This window comes from Dictyostelium purpureum (assembly GCF_000190715.1).
Source record: "Dictyostelium purpureum unplaced genomic scaffold DICPUscaffold_26, whole genome shotgun sequence".
In the NCBI taxonomy this organism is placed as follows: Eukaryota; Evosea; class Eumycetozoa; order Dictyosteliales; family Dictyosteliaceae; genus Dictyostelium; species Dictyostelium purpureum.
The window spans coordinates 32,932-49,962 of record NW_003519363.1 but is presented as its reverse complement, the minus strand read 5'-3'; the positions used below and the strand labels follow the sequence as shown (position 1 = coordinate 49,962).

General features: G+C 25.1%; 8 protein-coding genes across 8 annotated transcripts; 5 read left to right on the top strand and 3 right to left on the bottom strand.

Moving 5' to 3' along the window:
* Nucleotides 1-74: 74 nt before the first annotated feature.
* Nucleotides 75-1,158, bottom strand: DICPUDRAFT_27790 (uncharacterized protein; the record flags this gene model as incomplete). Its single annotated transcript, XM_003284449.1, has 5 exons — nt 75-179; nt 250-458; nt 599-698; nt 767-1,029; nt 1,095-1,158. 5 exons carry the CDS (start codon nt 1,156-1,158, stop codon nt 75-77), a joined length of 741 nt encoding a protein of 246 aa, XP_003284497.1.
* Nucleotides 1,159-3,176: 2,018 nt separating this feature from the next.
* Nucleotides 3,177-5,819, top strand: DICPUDRAFT_45524 (uncharacterized protein). The gene is made up of 4 exons (XM_003284485.1): nt 3,177-3,824; nt 3,931-4,677; nt 4,945-5,403; nt 5,475-5,819. The coding sequence occupies exons 1-4, from the start codon at nt 3,405-3,407 to the stop codon at nt 5,766-5,768; spliced, it is 1,920 nt and encodes a 639-aa protein (XP_003284533.1). The 5' UTR covers nt 3,177-3,404; the 3' UTR covers nt 5,769-5,819.
* Nucleotides 5,820-5,874: 55 nt separating this feature from the next.
* Nucleotides 5,875-9,359, bottom strand: DICPUDRAFT_75469 (uncharacterized protein; the record flags this gene model as incomplete). Its single annotated transcript, XM_003284448.1, has 3 exons — nt 5,875-8,644; nt 8,715-9,091; nt 9,264-9,359. 3 exons carry the CDS (start codon nt 9,357-9,359, stop codon nt 5,875-5,877), a joined length of 3,243 nt encoding a protein of 1,080 aa, XP_003284496.1.
* A 321-nt stretch (nt 9,360-9,680) lies between these two features.
* Nucleotides 9,681-11,437, top strand: DICPUDRAFT_148294 (uncharacterized protein; the record flags this gene model as incomplete). The annotated part of the gene is made up of 3 exons (XM_003284484.1): nt 9,681-10,192; nt 10,259-10,606; nt 10,672-11,437. 3 exons carry the CDS (start codon nt 9,681-9,683, stop codon nt 11,435-11,437), a joined length of 1,626 nt encoding a protein of 541 aa, XP_003284532.1.
* A 217-nt stretch (nt 11,438-11,654) lies between these two features.
* Nucleotides 11,655-12,284, top strand: DICPUDRAFT_148293 (uncharacterized protein; the record flags this gene model as incomplete). The annotated part of the gene is made up of 1 exon (XM_003284483.1): nt 11,655-12,284. The coding sequence occupies one exon, from the start codon at nt 11,655-11,657 to the stop codon at nt 12,282-12,284; it is 630 nt and encodes a 209-aa protein (XP_003284531.1).
* Nucleotides 12,285-12,323: 39 nt separating this feature from the next.
* Nucleotides 12,324-13,697, bottom strand: DICPUDRAFT_45522 (uncharacterized protein). The gene is made up of 2 exons (XM_003284447.1): nt 13,403-13,697; nt 12,324-13,335 (listed from the first exon to the last, which is right to left on the bottom strand). Exons 1-2 carry the CDS (start codon nt 13,689-13,691, stop codon nt 12,353-12,355), a joined length of 1,272 nt encoding a protein of 423 aa, XP_003284495.1. The 5' UTR covers nt 13,692-13,697; the 3' UTR covers nt 12,324-12,352.
* Nucleotides 13,698-14,336: 639 nt separating this feature from the next.
* DICPUDRAFT_19420 (uncharacterized protein) lies at nt 14,337-15,632 on the top strand (the record flags this gene model as incomplete). The annotated part of the gene is made up of 3 exons (XM_003284482.1): nt 14,337-14,480; nt 14,544-14,892; nt 15,235-15,632. Coding segments are annotated over 3 exons (891 nt in total), but the record flags the coding sequence as incomplete, so codon positions are not given.
* Nucleotides 15,633-16,102: 470 nt separating this feature from the next.
* On the top strand, nt 16,103-16,429 carry DICPUDRAFT_27770 (uncharacterized protein; the record flags this gene model as incomplete). Its single annotated transcript, XM_003284481.1, has 2 exons — nt 16,103-16,234; nt 16,319-16,429. 2 exons carry the CDS (start codon nt 16,103-16,105, stop codon nt 16,427-16,429), a joined length of 243 nt encoding a protein of 80 aa, XP_003284529.1.
* Nucleotides 16,430-17,031: the final 602 nt, after the last annotated feature.

The following is a 17,031-nucleotide window of genomic DNA, read 5'->3' as shown; positions in this document are numbered from 1 at the left end:
ACTTTAATCTATATAGCTTAAACTATAATTATTATATTTTATTTACAATTATTTATTTTTTAATTTTAAAGGTTTTAAGCTGTTTTTTTCTTTGGTTCAGATTTATAGGTTCTCTTGTAGAATGCACCAAAGAGGATAATAAAACTGACCATATAAGCAATCATTGACCAATGCATCCACTATAATAAAAAGAAAATATTAGTATTTTTAAAATAAACTAAAAAAAACAATAAAATATATAATAATTACATTTGGGAAATCACAATCCATGTAAATGGCCAAAAATGATGATAGGATATTGAATACGAATTGAATTAATTGTAATTGAGTTAAATATTTCTTCCACCAAACTCTGTAACCAAGTAATGCTAAGGTATAATAACCATACATAAGTGAGTGGACAAATGAATTCATAATGGCTGAAAAATATGAATCACCTCCAGCAGTATAAAGAATACCTATATACCAAAGAAAACCTACAGTTGAGTGGTGATAGATGTGTAATGGCTTTAAGATTTTTAAGTGGGTGGTTAATAAATAAAAAAAGTAAGATTAATATTATTATTTATTGAATTTTCGAATTTGCTGTATATTAAACTTACAGTTATTTGATTATCTTTTTTTCTTAATACCATAAAGACAGTGTCCATAAGTTCAATGAATTTTGAGAAGAAAAATAACCAAAGTACTTTTGCCATCTGTTGATAATAAAAACCAATTAATAACTATTTTGCCAACATAATATTTTTAAATTTAATCTACTTACACCTGTACCTTTTTCGCTATAGTCGACTGGATTGCATATTAATTTATAATCATTTGAATAGGCTTGATAGGCAATCTCTATAACCATATAAACACTCATAAGGAAACAAATTGCATTGTGAATGATTAATGGATATTTTAATTCGAATGGTTTTTGATTCTTCATTATCTTTCTTCCTAAAAATATAAATAAATAGTAACCTAAAATTAAAATTATCATATCGTGAGGTCTGCTCATTAATGGCCAAGTAATAACTCTTTCATCTAAAAAATTTTGAAATGAAAATTAATAAAATGAATATTATTAAATGATAATTGAAAATACACACCTCTTCTTGTATGATAATAATCATATCTTTCCGAAAGATAATTATAATAATCAACAATAAACATTTTTGATGATATATATATTTATAATTATATTTATTAAATTAAATTAAAAATAAAAAATGATAAAAAAAAAAAAAAATTTTAAAAAAAGATTAAAAAAAAAAATAGTTTAAAAATCATAAAAAAAAAAAAATAAAATAAATTGGGGAACATGTTTAAGAAAACCGAGCAGATAACCAGGTTTAAACATAGGTCTTTGATTAATGAATGACCCAACAAAAAAAAAATTAAATTTTTTTTGGTAAAAATAAAATTATTAAAAAAAAAAAACCTCAATAACTTTTTATATTTTATTGTGTAGGATTTTTAAAAAAAAATAAAAAAAAGATAAAAAAATAAAAAGAGGGTATAATGATTGGGTTTTAAAAATAAAGATTTTATTTAACATTTTTTTTAAAGTAACTCAGATAAAATGGATGCAGAAACAAGATAAAAGGAACCTATTTAAAAAAAAAAAGTGAAAGTTAGTATAAAAGTTTTATAATTATATGATTAAGACCTAAATTTAAATTGAATTTTTTTAAAAGTATATGATCAGATGTTTTTGGCTAGAATTAATAGTAAACCTTATGTTTTCAAGCATAGTCGAGTAAGACGGGGAAAGGAATCATCATAATATACTTTTAAAAAATTCAAACTGAATTTTAGGGTTGAGGGTAATGAAACTTACAAAGATAGAAAGAAAAGAATGTGGCTTGGGAAATCAGTAGTATCAAGAATCAAGAAAAAGAGAACACCTATTATAATGAAGAAAAATGATTAGTAAATTAGTTTTTAATTTTTTTATAACAACTATATTATTTATTAAAAAAAAAAAAGTATTATTCTCATAATAACTTTTGGTGAAAGTGTTGATTATCTGCAATGACTTTAAGAGTGGTGCAATGTGTTTTAATCATTGTAAAATATTCTTTTTTTTTTTTTTTTTTAAATAATATAATGTGTATTTTTTAATGTTATTATTTTTTTTTTTGTAGTTTAGTTACTTACAATCATTGATGAGAGCGTAATGAAAAATAAACTGAAAAATTTTGTTTTTATAAGCAATTTTTTTAAAAAAAATTTTACGGAAAAAAAAAAATTTTGAAAAAAAAAAAAAAAAATAGAAAAATTATAAAAAAAAAACGAGTAACGTATTTATTTATATAAAAACAATTATAATTACTCCTTTTTGTAACTTTGGTTTTATAAAAAAAATTTTTTATAAGAACTCTTTGTGCCGCGCTATTATTAGTGATTTCTTTTATAAATTTATTTTTATTAATATTTTTTTTATTTACTGTTTATTTTTACTTATTATATAAATGTTTCTTTAGATGTATATAGATATATTATTATATATAGCAAAATAACATTCCAATTTTTTTTAATTTTCAAATAATAGTTTTTAATCAAAAAAAATAATTATATAAAAAAAAAAAAAAAATATAAATAAATTTGGTGTGGTGGTGGTGGGTGTTGAAAAATATATGTGTATAGCGTATATTATTTGTGAGTGTGTTATTATTGTTTTTTTTTTTTTTTTTTTGATTAAAATTTTTCTAAACAAATATATAATTATTTTTTTTTTAAATCAAAATTAAAAAAAAAATTTTAAAATAATTATTTTTAAAATTTTTTTTTTAATTTATTAATTATTCAATTAAAAAAAAAAAACCAACACTCACAAATAATATACGCTGTATACATATATTTTTCTTTTTTTTTTTTTTTTTGTATATTTGGTTTATTTATATATAAACTAAAATATTATTTTGTTTATCCTATTTTTATTTCTATTTATTTATTTATTTATTTATTAATATTTTTTATAGTAGTAATCATTATTATAATTTTTTTTTTACTATTTTTCAAATAATAATTTTTTTAAAACTAAAATTATTTTATTATTGTTTTTTTTTGTTTTTTTTTTAATATAAATCAAATAATAATAAACAAAAAAAATGATATTTAAAAAATTATTTTCATTTAAAGGAAACAACAATAATACCAATGGTGGAGGTACAACTGGCAATAGTGGTGGTAGTGGTAACAATACAAGACCAAGAGGAGCGACATTTAATGGATTACCATCTCAAGCAGATGAAAATGGATCTTCTTTATCAAATTCAATTCAAGTAGGAGCTGGATCATTACACCCAAACAGCAATAACACATTAAGAAGTAGTAAAAAAGGTATTCAAACAAGCCAAAATAATAATAGTAATAATAATAATAACAATGGCCTAAGCAATAGTACAAGAAATACAATGTCATTCAAATCATTGGAATACGTTAAGGGATCAGGAACTTATTATGCAAACTATATGGATTTATTTGATATTCCACCACAAATTTTTGTGGGAGGAGAAGAGCAACCAAATTCAGTATTATCAACAAACCCAGAGCTAAAATCACTGGTATTAGATTTCAACAAGATTTCGGAGATACCACAATGTATAACATTATTACACAATCTTAAACATTTATCATTGGCAGCAAACCAAGTTAAAGACATACCCCCTTATTTATCGGAATTAGAACATCTCGAAACGTTAGAGCTCGGTATCAACTCATTTACTCAATTCCCAATTAATATTTGCAAAATCAATTCATTAACTTCACTTCATCTAGAGACAAATAATATTTCGCAATTACCATCAGAATTTAAATCATTAGATAATTTAAAGGTAAATTATCATTATTATATACTAGTTTGCAAATTTATAAATAATAATTTCTTTATACTCACATTATTATTATTATTATTATTATTATTATTATTATTGTTATTAGATATTAACATTACTAGATAATGATTTTAAAGAAATACCAGAAGAATTACCACCAAGTATTGAAAAGTTAAATATGGCCTGTAATCAAATTTCAAATACATTTTCACAAACATTGGTTTGTATGTCTCAAAGTTTAACTTCCTTAAATTTATCAGAAAATAAAATCGAAAAGATTGACCCATCGTGGAGTAAACTTGTAAATTTGCAAAATTTAATGTTGGACTGTAATTTAATTAGGGAGTTACCAGGTGAAGTTATCAAGAATTGGAAGCAATTGGTAACACTAAATTTACCACATAACTTTTTATCAGATATGCCAGCTGAAATTATATTGTTAACAAATTTAAGAATTATTGACCTCAGAGGTAACGATTTTGAGTTTTGCAAAAGAATACCCATCAACGAATCATCCTCAATTCTATTCAAAATTGACTCATTCATAAAAGATAAAACCAAATTGCACGATTTGAAATTCAATACAATTAAAATGATTCAAGAGCGTAAACTTTTAAGATCATCTATAAACAATAGTAAATTTTTACCACCATCACCAACAACTTCAACCAATATTCTGCCACAATTAGATGGTAATGAGGCTACCACTACTACCACTACTACCACAACAACCTCTTTGCCAATCATTACATTAAATGATGATTTAAATACTAATAATCAAGTCGATCCTAGTTCCGAAGGGGAGACAAACAATAACAATGTATCACCATCATTATCAAATTCATCCATCAAAGTTTCAGACAAGCAACAGTTTGAAGAAATTCAGCCACAAGATCAAAAACAAGATAAGGAAGCCGAAGGATCAGTATCATCACAAGAAGAGGCAAATGTAAATAGCGAAAAAACAGACCAAATACCATCACATCCAGAGGATGATGTATTTTTACTTGGTATTCAAAACAATTTAAATTTAGTACTTGATTTTGAAAAGCCATTAATTAAAATAAATGAAAGCAGTGATCAGGAGCAAACCCAACAAGAACAACCATCAGGTAATGAGAATAATGAGGAAATCGACCAGGCCCAAAAAGACAAGGAAGAAAAAGAAAGATTAGAAAAAGAAAGATTAGAAAAAGAAAGTTTGGAAAAAGAAAGTTTGGAAAAAGAAAAATTAGAAAGAGAAAGAATGGAAAAAGAAAAGCAAGATAAAGAAAAATTGGAAAAAGAGACCCAAGAAAAAGAAATTTTTAATCATAAATATCAAATTGAACAATTACAATTACAACTAAGAGAAAGTGAACGAGAGAAAGAAATGTTGGAGGAAGAAATTAAAAAGCAAAAAGAAATTGAAATATCGATCCAGAGCCAATTGGTATTCTGGCAATCAGTGTATCCCGATGAAATTATTGAAAAGCTTTACTTGGGTTGCAGAGAATGCTCCATGAATAAATCATGGTTACAAGACCACAATGTAACTCATATTTTAACTGTTGCCCATTTCAAGCCATTATACCCAAATGTAAGTAGATTTATAGTATTAATGGTGATAAAATATATTTATTAATTATTTAAATTTTTTATTATTTTTAGTTATTTAAATATAAAATTATAGACATAGAAGATGTAGATGAGGCAAATATATATAAATATTTTAAAGAAATGAATGAATTTATTGAGGAGGGTAGAAAGACTGGTGGTGTTATAATTCATTGCAGAGCTGGGGTATCAAGATCAGCCACAGCAACAATTGCTTATATTATGTATAAAAATAAAATGAAGTTTCAAGAGGCATTTGATATAACAATTAAAAAAAGATCAAGAATTTACCCTAATAAAGGTTTTGTTAATCAATTAAAGAAATATGAAAATGAATTATTCAAATAAAAAAAGAATAAAAAAACATAAATAAATTTAAACAAATGGTTAAAATTTTAATTATTTTAAAAAATTATTATATTTTTTATTTTATATTTTTGTTGTTGTTTATTTTTTATTGAACCAAGTTTTGGACTTTTTCTTTTTGTTTTCTTTCATATTCGGCTTGTCTTTTATCTTCTTTTTCTTTTTCAATACGTAATTTTTCTTTTCTTTCTGGCATAATACGAATATATTCTTGAATCTTCTTTTGTTGGTCTTCAGTTAATTTTGAACCACAAGCTGGATTGGCTTGGAAAAAGAATTGAATTGAACCTAACATATATTCGAATCCATCGACATCATCAATTGGTGTTTCGAAATCTGGGGTATCTTCGTCTTCAAAGAGTTGTTCGTCTTCATCGTCTTCGTTTTCATCATGTTGAAGTTCGCCTTCGAATTCAAAGTCATCTTCACCGTCTTCGATATTTAAATCACCAGCGCCGCTTCTGTAGTATTCAGTAACCTTATCGAGGTCATCTAAAAAGATTTCGTGATCGTCATCACCTTCACAATCGTCAGTGTCTTTGACTTCGGCAAATTCGAATTCTCTGTCGTGGTTCTTTAATAAGTCGTCAAGATCTTCATCAAGTTCGTCTTCTTCTTCTTCTTCTTCTGTGATGTTGCCCTTTAAAAGTTCAGCTTCGTATTCAGCATTCTTTTTGTCGAGATCTTCTTCGATCTTTAACATATCAACAGTGAAGTTTAACATCATGGTGATAATGGTGGTTGTACCATGGATAACAAAGTTTGGTGCTGGATTTAATGATAATAAAGCTGAAAAAGCTAAAACTGAAATCTTCTTATCGTAGAATCTTTGGAATTTACTGATGTTACTGAACCATTTTGAAAAGATTGGTTCTACTAAATTATTTGATTCGAGATATTTAATTGCAATGGATGGATTATAATAGATACAGTTGGCAATGATTTCAATGAGATAAACCATAAATTCCTTGGACATTTGATTATCTTTTTCTTTATTTAAAAGACGAGTGCATGCAATTTCCATAATTGGAGCAATAGCATTATCAATACGACCTTTACCACGTTGAACAACTGATTCCATAATTTTACAGGCATCAGAGGCATCAACTGGTGAATGACGAATATCACCAACCATCTTTTTGTACATATTGAAAATAGCTTCAATGTATTGTGGAGTTGAAAAGAAAACTTCGGTACCATATGAGATAAAGTTATCGATTGGATTGACGTATGATGAAATAAAGTCACAAGCAAACTCTTCAAAGAGTCCCATAATTTGTGGGTATAAACTCCAAACTAATGGTGAAATACTTTTTGGATAATAGGTTAAGAAGGTGAGGATACGAAGAGCTTCTTCTAAGTACATAATACAATCTTCTTTGAAGAGGGTTTGAAGAATTGGTACAATGTAGTTTTCCATTTGGTTAAATACATCTGGTACATCTTTGAGTGCTCTTAAGAGAGTGCAATAAACCATTAAACATTCTTGGCTGGCAACACTTTCATTTTCTGGATCTTTTTCTAACTCTAAGAGACGAAGGAATTGTTCAGAAAGGTTTCTGATAAGATTTGTAGCATATGGAGCAATTTCGTGTTTGAAACGTTGAATGATTGATTCGATTGAAACTACTAATTCTTCAGATTCGGCTTCACCTAAAAGACTGAAAATTTTATCTAATAATTGTGGAAGAATTGGACGAATTTCATTAAGACCTTGATGGGCACGAACTAAATTACAAATTGACATACCGGCTTTAATACGAACTGGTAAATCTTTATCTGACATTAATTGTAAAATTAATTTCAAAGCGTTTGAGAAATAAACTGGATTTGAGAACTCGATATTGTAAAATTCGCTAAAGAGAATACAGGCACGAGCACGAAGGAAACCATGTTCTGATGTAAGCTCTGGAAAAACATGAAGTAAAAGCATTTGTTCTAAATTTGATCTATAGAATTTAATATTCTTTAAATAAGTTGAAAGAACAGCAATAATAATTAAAATACCATCTTTTTCATTTGGATTCTTTTGTGATGCATCAGCAGCGCTGTTGTATACGTTTAACTTTTGAATACAGAAACCCATAATTGAATCTAAATTGGCTCTACCACGTTTACCAACAACATCGATAATGAAATTTAAAGCTTCAATACGTGGAGTTGCAAATGTGGCAGCAGATTCGAATTGTGAACGAAGGAATTCTTGTGGGTCATCTTCCCAGAGTTCGGCATCTTTTTCATTAAAGCAAAGAATTGGGAATAATATTTTTTGGATGAGATCGTTGAGGAAAGTTTTCATAACGACATAGGTAGTACCATAGATGACACTAGTTGTAAAGTATTCAATAAGTTTCTTTTGATAACGTTCATAGAATACACCATTGTTTTTAGCAACTAAACCACTTAATTGTTCGTAGAAAATCTTCATAATTTCAATTGAATAAGCTGGCATGAATAATGCAGATAATTGCTTTTGAGTTTCTGGATCTGACTTTCTGATTTTACCAGATTTTCTTAAAATTGTGCATAAAAGTGTTGATGTTGATTTCTTTAATCTCCACCAGTGATTCTTTCTACAATCTTCAATGAATTTTGAATTTTCTTGTACTGAAATATCTCTTTGAATAATTCTAACAAATTGATTTAACCATCCTTTTAATACTTCTGGTTGAACTAATAATTCTGGAATCTTAAATTTCATACAATAGGAATAGATTTTAATAATTTTCTTTTGCATAATTGCTGATTCAACAGTTTGATGATTTGCTAAAAATTCTAAAATTTGTAATAATAATGGTCCAATTTGTTTAATAATTTCATATAATGATTCTCTTCTCTTGTCATCTGATGGAATATATCTATTAAATTAAAACTATTAATATTTATTATTATTATTATTATCTTTTTTTTTTATTATGTATAACTTACTGATATCTTTTAATACCTAATTGTAATGAAGTTAAACCAGCTAAAATTAATTTAATATCTTGAGTATTGATGTATTGAAGAGCTTTTGGAAGTAATGAAGTCCATTTTTCTGGGAAATCACGGTTGGCAATAATTTCAATCATAACTTCGATTTGATTTTGAACTAAATGATGTGAATGAACTAATAAATCAATAAGATTTTCTCTAATAAATTCGGCATCTGATTCTGAAATTGGTGATTCATCTTCGACACCTCTCCATCTTCTAATAATCATATTCTTTAAAAATACAGCAACACTTTGTCTAATTGAAATATCGACTTCATTTGATGCTAAAATTTTTAATAAAACTTTTGAATAACCTTCTGTAACTTTAATCTATAAAAAAATTAAAATTTTATTAATTTACTGTAAATAATTTTTTTAAGGGAAAAAAAAAAAAAAAAAAAAGAAAAAAGGTATTTATTGTTTATCATTTTATTGTTTATTTATTAATAATTTATATTATTTATTATTTATTATTATTTTTTTTTTTTTTTATGACACATACTTGTGAAAGTTGTTCTTCAGCAGCTTTGATGACATTAGCATCAGAGTGAAGGGTATGATGGAATAATTGAATTGATTGGGCAATTAATTGATCCATTATTTATTATGTTGTGTTAACAAATAGTAATTTATATGAACAAACTAAAACAACGATAACAAAAACAATGACTTTTTTTTTTTTTTTTATTTTCGTTTTTTTTTTTTTAAAAAATTTTTATTTTTATTTATTTTTATTTATTTTTAATTTTTTATAATTTTTTTTTAATTTTTTTTTTAATTTATTTTTTTTTTTGAAAAAATTATTTGAATTGGTTTAAACCAAAACCAAAAAAAAAATTGAACTGTTTTGCTAATACGATAATAAAAAAATTAACCAATTTTAGATTTTCAAAAAAAAAAAAAACACCAAAATAAACTAATGAGCGAAAATGAAATAAAAAATATAAATTATAATAATGAAAATCAACAAACTAATCTAGAGCCAATCAATCCAATTGTAGATGATTTATCAGAACAATTAAGATTGAAAAAATTACAATTAAAAAGAAAATTAGAAGAAGATAATGGTATTGTGGATATTACAGATATAAATAATAAAGATAATAATAGTAATACAGATAATAGTGAAGATAATAGCAATAATCAATCCCGAACCAATATAGATAGCAATGATTTCACAAATCAAGAAATTAAATCAGTTAAATTAAACCCAGAAGAAGAGGCCCAACAAGTTTTAAATGAAACATTCATTGGATTTGGCGATGATTTATTTAAATTGGTTTGCAATGGTCCATTATTATCCAACTGTAATATGGCTGACAATAACTCTGGATCTTTTAATGATACATTTTATAAAGGTATCAAATGGTCACCAGATGGTACATGCCTTTTAACTTGTAGTGAAGATAAATACATTAGATTATTCGAATTGTAAGTGTTGATTAAAGTTAAAAAAAAAAAAAAAAAAAAAAAAATTTATTAATTTATTTTATATAGTCCATTCAATATTTTAAATACAGGAAAAAAAGAAAATATAGAAAATATAGAAAATATAGAAAATATAGAGAATTCAGAAAATAAAATAAAACAAAATATAAATGACATTGTAGATCTTAAACCTGTTATTGAAATTAAAGAGTTTGAGTCAGTATATGACTACTGTTGGTATCCACATATGAATTCAAATAACCCAATTTCATGCTTTTTTATAACAACATCGAAAGATTACCCAATTAATCTTTGGGATGCTTTTTCTGGTAAAAAAAGGTGTTCATATAAACCATATAAAGATGTTGATGATTTAGAATCTGCCTATTCAATTCAATTTAATAATGATGGCTCAAAGTAAGTGTTTTTATAGTTATTATTACAGTATTATTAATAAATATTGATTGATTTTTTTTTTATAGGATCTATGGTGGTTTTAAAAAGTCTATTAAAGTTTTTGATATTGATAGACCTGGTGATTATTATCAGGAAATTAAAACTACAAAGAAAAGGAACAAATCAATACAAAAGAATAAAAAGGGTAATTGCGAAGATAATCAAATCTATTTAAATGGTATGATCAGTAGCATTGCATTCGATAAAATGTCAATGAGTGGTTTCTTTGCTGCATCAACTTATAGTGGTAACATAGGTTTATTCGATGAAAGAATTGATCAGCTTGTAGATATATTGCCTGACCCCATAATCTCCACAGAAACCACAGCATCAATGGGGATAACTCAAATAATGTTTTCACCAAAAGATTCAAATTATATATTCGCATCATTTAGAAAATCAAATTATATTGTTGGCTGGGATATTAGAAACTCTGTTGCTCAACAAGTTTATCAATTATACCGCCCATTGGATACTCATCAAAGATTACAATTCGATATTGACCCTGTCACATCAAGATATCTTTCTACTGGCTCCCAAGATGGTAATCTATTTATTTACGATTTATTTTATAATGGTAAATTGGTTTATTCTAAACAATTGGAGCCACATTGCTTAAACTCTACAAGTTTCCATCCTTACTTGCCATTATTATCTACATCTTTTGGTGAAAGAGAGTTTAATTTAAAACAACTTGACCAAGATGAAATCGATCCATCAAATCTTCATCAGCAACCACAACTATCACAATTTCACAAAAAAAATAGCTTTTCCATTTTTAAATATAATTAGTTTTATTAATATGAAGGAGTAAAATTTTACACCTTTTTGTACAATTTAATCAAAAAAATAAAAACTATCGACCTGCATTGGCGACCTTTAGTTATTTTCCGAAAAAATAATTTATTTTTTTATTTTTTTTTTTTATATTTTTTTTTTAAATACCACCCCACAGGAATTGTTTGATTATTTTCAGATTGCTCTAAAATATATTTTTCTATACATAAAAATGAAATTATTTTTTTTAGTTTTATTAATTATTTTTAATTCTTCTATTATTCATTCATTTAAAATCAATTTTAATGAACATAACAACAATAATAATAGTGGTAAATATGTTTACAAACAAAATTTTCAACCTAGAGATACCAAATGTCAGAATCAAGTAATTGGTGAAGCATATGTAGTAACAGGTGAATGTAGTGTTGGAAGATTATATGAATGTATTAAAGGAAACACTGCCATTAGTTTTAAATCATGGATCAATGTAAATTGTACAGGAGAACCAATATCACACAATCAAATACCAGTTAACACATGTACAAAAGACGATCAAACATTGTATTCATGTGTAGATAGCTTAAATTTACCAACTTCAAATTCAATTATAAATATTATTTCAAATGACTGTGATTGGAAAAATTCAGCAATCGAGTTTGATATCACATATACAAATATTTGTCAAGAGAATGTATATCCATGGGAGTTTAGTTGCAATCAAACTGTTATGGAAACAAAAATTTACAAAACCAATAATGGAACTTGTACCGGTGCACCAAATGAAGTTTCATTTACAAATATTTCGCAATGTAAAGAAAACCCAGCACACAAAAAATTAAATTTTATTTGTAATGAATAAATAAATAAATATAGTAAATAAATAAATTTATTTCTTTTTAATATATATTCTTTATTTTTGTTTTATATTTAAAAATTTAAAGTTGCAAATAAATCTTCGTAAGTTTCGGCTCTACGGATTAATTTAATTTCGTTGTTTAATAATAAATATTCGGCAGATCTTAGTTTACCATTGTAGTTGAAGCCCATGCTGTGACCATGAGCACCACTGTCATGAATGACTATTAAATCGTTACGGTTAATTTCTGGTAAGGTTCTATCAACGCAGAACTTATCGTTGTTTTCGCATAGCGAACCTACAAGATCGTATTGTTTTAGTTTTGAAGGGTCTTTTGGATCTATAACGGTAACGTGGTGATAGGCATTGTACATGCCTGGTCTCATAAGATCGGCCATACAAGCATCGACACCAATATATTCTTTATAAGTTGATTTTGAATGAATTGCACGAGTAATTAATGCACCATATGGACCAGTGATTACTCTTCCACATTCAGTAACTACGTTCATTTGTGGTAAACCAGCATCTAATATTAATTCTTTATAGGCTTTGTAAATTCTTTCGGTAAGTTTTTGATAGTTTACTGCAACTTGATGTGGACGATATGGGATACCAATACCACCACCTAAATTTACCATTTCAAATTGAATACCGCATTGTTTACTGAGAGTTGCAACAGTTGAAAAAAGTAATCTTGCTGTTTCTTCAAAATAATCTATATCTAATTCGTTTGATGCTACCATACAATGTAAACCAAATCTTTTAACACCCAATTCCTTAGCTTTGTTATAGGCATTTTGTAAATCATCGCCAGTCAAACCAAATTTTGCATCTTTTGGGTTACCTATAATATCATTACCACTCTTCAATGGCCCTGGATTATAACGAAAGCTTAATAACTCTGGCATAACATTTCCCAAGCTTGAATAAAGATATTCTATTTGTGTAATATCATCCAAATTGATAATTGCGCCTAATTCATATGCTTTTTTATATTCGTTTTCTTTGGTATTGTTTGATGTAAACATAATTTCTTCACCCTTGAATCCAACTATATGTATACATATACATATTAATATTTTTTTTTATATTTATTTATATACAATATTTGCAATTACCTTTTTCTGATAATAGTAATTCTGCTAATGATGAGCAATCTACACCCATGCCAGTTTGTTCCTTTAAAATCTTTAAAATCGATGGATTTGGAGTTGCTTTAACTGCAAAATAATTTTTATAATTTGGAAAGTATTGTTGAAAATTTGTCATTAATGATTTACCATTCTCTACAATTTTATCACCATTATAAAAATGGAATGGTGTTGGGTATAGATTTGATGCTTTTTTAATATCTTCAATATTAAAATTTAATTCTTTATTTAAAACTTCATCTATTTTTGGTTCCATTATTATTTATTATTATTTATCTAAAACCAAATAAATGATCGAAAAAAAAAAAAAAAAAAAAAAAAAAAAAAAAATATTTTACAATTTTATTTTTTAAAATTTTTTTTTTAATTTTTTTAACCCCATTTTTTTTTTTTTTTTTAAAAAAAGATATTTATTGTTATTTTAATAGAAAATGATAACTTTATTTTATTTCTTTTTAATTTCTAAATCAAAACTATGAATTTTTTTATTTTTAAATTTTAAAATTATTGAAATCATTTTTGAATTTTATTTTTTAAAAATTTATTTATTTAAAAAAAATTATAAACAAATAAACAGTTTTATAAATAAATAATACCAAAAGAAATGGAGGATATAGATAAAAATGAAATAAAATTTTTTAAAGTTTTTAGAAATAAATTTTTAAGAAGTCAAATTACAAAGCATTTAGAAATTTATAGAGATGTAGAAGCTTTTTGTAGAAATAAATTCAATTCATTAAATCAAGAATCATTGAAATATTTTAAATATAGGGAATATATTCAAGAAATGAGATATAGTAGCAAAGTATCAAGTAAACAAAGATTATTCTTTAATGAAAACGAATATAACAAAGAAAAAATTGTGGATGAATCATTACCAATTATCCCAAATTCAATCCCAGATTCTGTAAAAGAGTTACACTTAGACTCGAATCAACATATTGTTGAAGGATCAATACCATCAAATTTAGAAATGTTAGTTATAACATCAGCCTTCAAAAGAGAGATACCAATAAACTCATTACCGAACTCAATAAAGAAAATTGTTGGTATTTTCTTTAAATTATTAATGTAAAATTAATATTAATTTTTTTTTTATTAATTTTAGTTTTTTTGTGGTCAATATAACGAAAATATTAGAAAAGGATCTTTTCCAAATGGCCTAAAATCTCTAAGCCTAATGACAAATAGAAATACCCCATTTAAACTTGAAATTGGGTCCCTACCAGATTCTTTAGAGTCTATCGAGTTTAGCTATGGTTTCAGTCAGAGTTTAATAGTTGGAGTTTTACCATTAAATTCTCTTACATATCTAGATTTTGGTAATGACTTTAATACACCCATTGATATAGCTGGAGTATTACCATCAAGCTTAAAGGTATTAAAACTAGGTCAATCATTCAATCAACCAATATTACCAAATATTATACCTTTTGGAGTGGAGCGTATTGAAATGGGTCCAAAATGGAATCAGAAAATCACATCAGAAAATACTTTTCCAACCTCTTTAAAAACGATTGTATTTGGTGAGGACTATAACAAGGTTATTGATGTTAATAAACTACCTAAAAGTTAGAGTACATCAAATTCTCTAGGAAATCAAATTTCGACAGCCATTCAATTTCTCATAATTAACATCATTAAAGACATTGGTATTGGGGTGGCTATATAACAGAGAGTTATCAGAATCATCACTACCAGAATCAATTGAATGTATAGTTTTTCTAAATCCCAATCAAGAACCCTTAAACCACAGACATTACCATCCAAATCTTTAGAGTATTTATATTTTAAATCAGCATTCTTTTTTGTTGAAACTTTAATCGAAGGTTCTATTCCCAAATCTGTAAAATATCTCTGTTTTGAAAATGGCTTTAATGATTTCCCAAACCATTTCATACCATCAACAATTCAATATTTGGACCTTGGTTTTAAATTTAACAAAATTTTAAAAAGAGAACATTTTTCAAGAGATCTATCTTCAATTTCAGGTAACCCTAATTTAAAAGTTTTAATATTTGGTGATAGTTTCAATATAAAAATCAACAGGGACTTTTATTTGCCACCTAGTATCATTTCTATAAAATTTGGTAGCAGCTACAATCAACTATTTGATGAATCTATCGAACAATTTCCATCCTCTCTTTTAAAAATAGAACTGGGTGTGGGTTTTAATCAACCATTAAATCATTTATCATCAACCAATGTCAAATTTTTAGTTATTAAAAATCCAAATTATGACCACTATAAATCAATTCCAAAAAACATCAAGTATTTCTCGAAAAATGGTTTATTTACCGATGACAAATCAAGCATTAAATATATACCAAGGAATAGTATATTCACTTTATTATCATCAAACCCAGACGATCAACTATTATTATCCTCAATTAACCAGTTTGAAAAAAACTATGTAAAACCCAAACCATTGTTAAACTATCCAAAACATTTCGAAAAAAATACCAAATTAAATCTTTTTTAAAATAAACAAATATAAATTACGTATTCATATTAGTTTTGTTTATTTTTTAATTTTTTTTTAATTTTTTTTATTTTTTTTTTATTTTTTTTAATTTTTTTTCTCAATTTTTTATTTATTAAATTTACAAAAATAAATTTAAAAAAGATTCAAAAATTAGTTACGAAACACATATTACTTTTAAAGAAATGTCAACAAATTCACAAATTAAAGATATCACATTACCACCATATTTTCCAGCAGTAACTGAAAGTTGTAAAGAAAATGCCGCCAAATTCTTTATTTGCATTGAAGATAAAATGACTTATATTAACGAATCTGTAAGTGTTTTATTATAATAATAATGGGTATATGGACTGTTTATTAATATCTTTTCTCTCTTTGTTATAATAATAAATTAATAGGATACTCAAGGTGCCAAAAGAGGTTTAACCTTATGTGAACAACAATTAAAAGATTATACAGATTGTATGGAAAAAGCATTAAAGAAGGGTGAAGGATTTGGTTTCTTGTAAAATAACTAATAAATAATATAAAATATATCAATAGACAATAAATATATATAATTTTTTTTTATAAAAAAATCGTTTTAAACTCTTTTTAAATAATCTTTATTAATAAAATAATTATGTGTGTTGTTTTTAATACAGATAATAGATAGTGTGGGTTCTAAATTATTTCTATTTAGTATAATGATTTTTTTTTTTTTATGATAATCATTTTATTTATAATTTATAATAAAATTGTAATTTAGTTTACCAAAATTAAATTATTTTAATTAATTAAAACGAAAAATATAAAGATAACATACAAAAAAAAAAAAAAAAGAATTTTTTTCAGAGAAAATTTTTAATTTAAAAAAAAAGGGTGTTTTTTAAAACTAATAATAGTAATATATTGGTGAAAAATTTAAATATAAATTTTTTTTTTTTTTCATTTCATTTTCATTTATTAAATCAAATCAAAATATAAATATATATACACATAAATAAAAAAATAATTTTATATATAAAACATTATTTTTTTTAAATTCATTTTTTCATATTATTAATAATAAATATTAATTTAAAAGTTTTTATTTAATTATTCAATACCCTTTTTTTTTTAAACACAAATA

What these genes read in the sequence shown, in the direction of transcription:
- DICPUDRAFT_45524 (XM_003284485.1), top strand. Translation starts at nt 3,405, where the DNA reads ATGTCATTCAAATCATTGGAATACGTTAAGGGATCAGGAACTTATTAT. An exon ending in TATCAAATTCATCCATCAAA is followed by an intron (nt 4,678 to 4,944) that starts GTTTCAGACAAG and finishes TCAGGTAATGAG; the next exon opens with AATAATGAGGAAATCGACCA. An exon ending in TCAAGCCATTATACCCAAAT is followed by an intron (nt 5,404 to 5,474) that starts GTAAGTAGATTT and finishes TATTATTTTTAG; the next exon opens with TTATTTAAATATAAAATTAT.
- DICPUDRAFT_45522 (XM_003284447.1), bottom strand. Translation starts at nt 13,691, where the DNA reads ATGGAACCAAAAATAGATGAAGTTTTAAATAAAGAATTAAATTTTAAT. An exon ending in ATTACTATTATCAGAAAAAG is followed by an intron (nt 13,336 to 13,402) that starts GTAATTGCAAAT and finishes GTATACATATAG; the next exon opens with TTGGATTCAAGGGTGAAGAA.